This window comes from Orycteropus afer, unplaced genomic scaffold, assembly GCF_000298275.1.
Source record: "Orycteropus afer afer isolate SDZICR_OR568_19922 unplaced genomic scaffold, OryAfe1.0 scaffold00330, whole genome shotgun sequence".
Classification (NCBI taxonomy): domain Eukaryota; kingdom Metazoa; phylum Chordata; class Mammalia; order Tubulidentata; family Orycteropodidae; genus Orycteropus; species Orycteropus afer.
In genome coordinates, this window is record NW_006921917.1 from 1,896,223 (window position 1) to 1,897,360 (window position 1,138).

Consider the following 1,138-nt stretch of genomic DNA (forward strand, 5'->3'; position numbering starts at 1 on the left):
CCACCAGCCACTCCTTGGAAGGAAGGTTGGCCAATCTACTTCCGTTGTAATACCACCTCAGAAACCCAAGGAAGGGTCCCTATGAGTAGGGTCTGACAGGTCGGCTGTGAGTATGGTTTTGTTTTGGTTTGGGGAGAAGTCATAGTGCCAACAGGGCTATCTCGTGGGCCAGGGAGTGGGGATGCCAAGAGGGAGGGGCAAGGATACCAGGAGTTCAGATGCAGAGGTCAAGGCAGGTTGGAGACCCTGGAGTGGGGCAGGGCTGAGCCTCACCTTTCCCTTGCTCCAAGTTGTAACAGCTCCTAGCTTTGCAGGTATGCAGGAGCCCCATGGACATAAAATTGGCTGTGGTATAGATTCTGGCACTGACATTGGCTGGCCAGCGCTGGAAGAAGCGACTCCCAGAGAGATACAGCCATTTCTTGGAGAATGCCATCACCAACAGCAGGATGAAGGCAATTAGGCTGAGCAGTGAGGTCAGCACCTGTGATGTCCAGGTGTAACTAGATGACCATCGCAGAGACAGCACAGAGCCCTGGTGGTGGACTGGGACCAACTGCCTGTTACTTCTGGAAATGGAGCCCGGCACCTCCTCTCTTGTCCCAGCCTCCTGGCTTCCATTCTGTTCAGCTCCCCAGTCCTCCTCTTCCTTCCCAGGCCTTTGCTGCTTACTCCTTTCTTCTTCTGACTCTTGGAACTCATCCCAAAGGCCTCTGTTTCCCTCTGGAGAATGCCTTGTCCCCATTTTATCTTCCACCACATCTCCCTGTTCCCTTGCTGGGCTCAGTTGTCCCTCATCTTTTAAAGATTTTCATGGGGCAGAGCAGTTGCCATCAAAGGGCCTGGGCTCTAGAAATGAATAGGGGCTCTCTTACTAGGTATCTGGGTACCTGATCCAGCGCAAGATCCCTAACCCACTCAGCAGGACAGAACTCCTAACTGCCATGGAATATTCCTGGAGACAGTGAGATGGGGGAGGGGCTCATGGACCGGCATGTTCACCTCCAACTCTTCGGAAGCCCTGCTCCTGCAGGCACCAGCTCTGGACTGTGGATTTGAGGCCACCCGTCAGCTCCTAACCTCTCTTTGCCCAAGAACAATGGTCTCTGAGGGTCCCCTCTCTTCCTGTTTCCTCCTC

The 1,138-nt window shown here is 54.0% G+C and overlaps 1 protein-coding gene across 1 annotated transcript in view; it reads right to left on the reverse strand.

Moving 5' to 3' along the window:
- Positions 1-745, reverse strand: part of ODF4 (outer dense fiber of sperm tails 4) — a 3,956-nt gene extending 3,211 nt beyond the window's left edge. The window contains exon 1 of the mRNA XM_007952346.1: positions 274-745. Coding sequence (XP_007950537.1) covers positions 274-745 — 472 coding nt within the window. The remainder of the gene's footprint in view (positions 1-273) is intronic.
- Between the last annotated feature and the right edge of the window lie 393 nt (positions 746-1,138).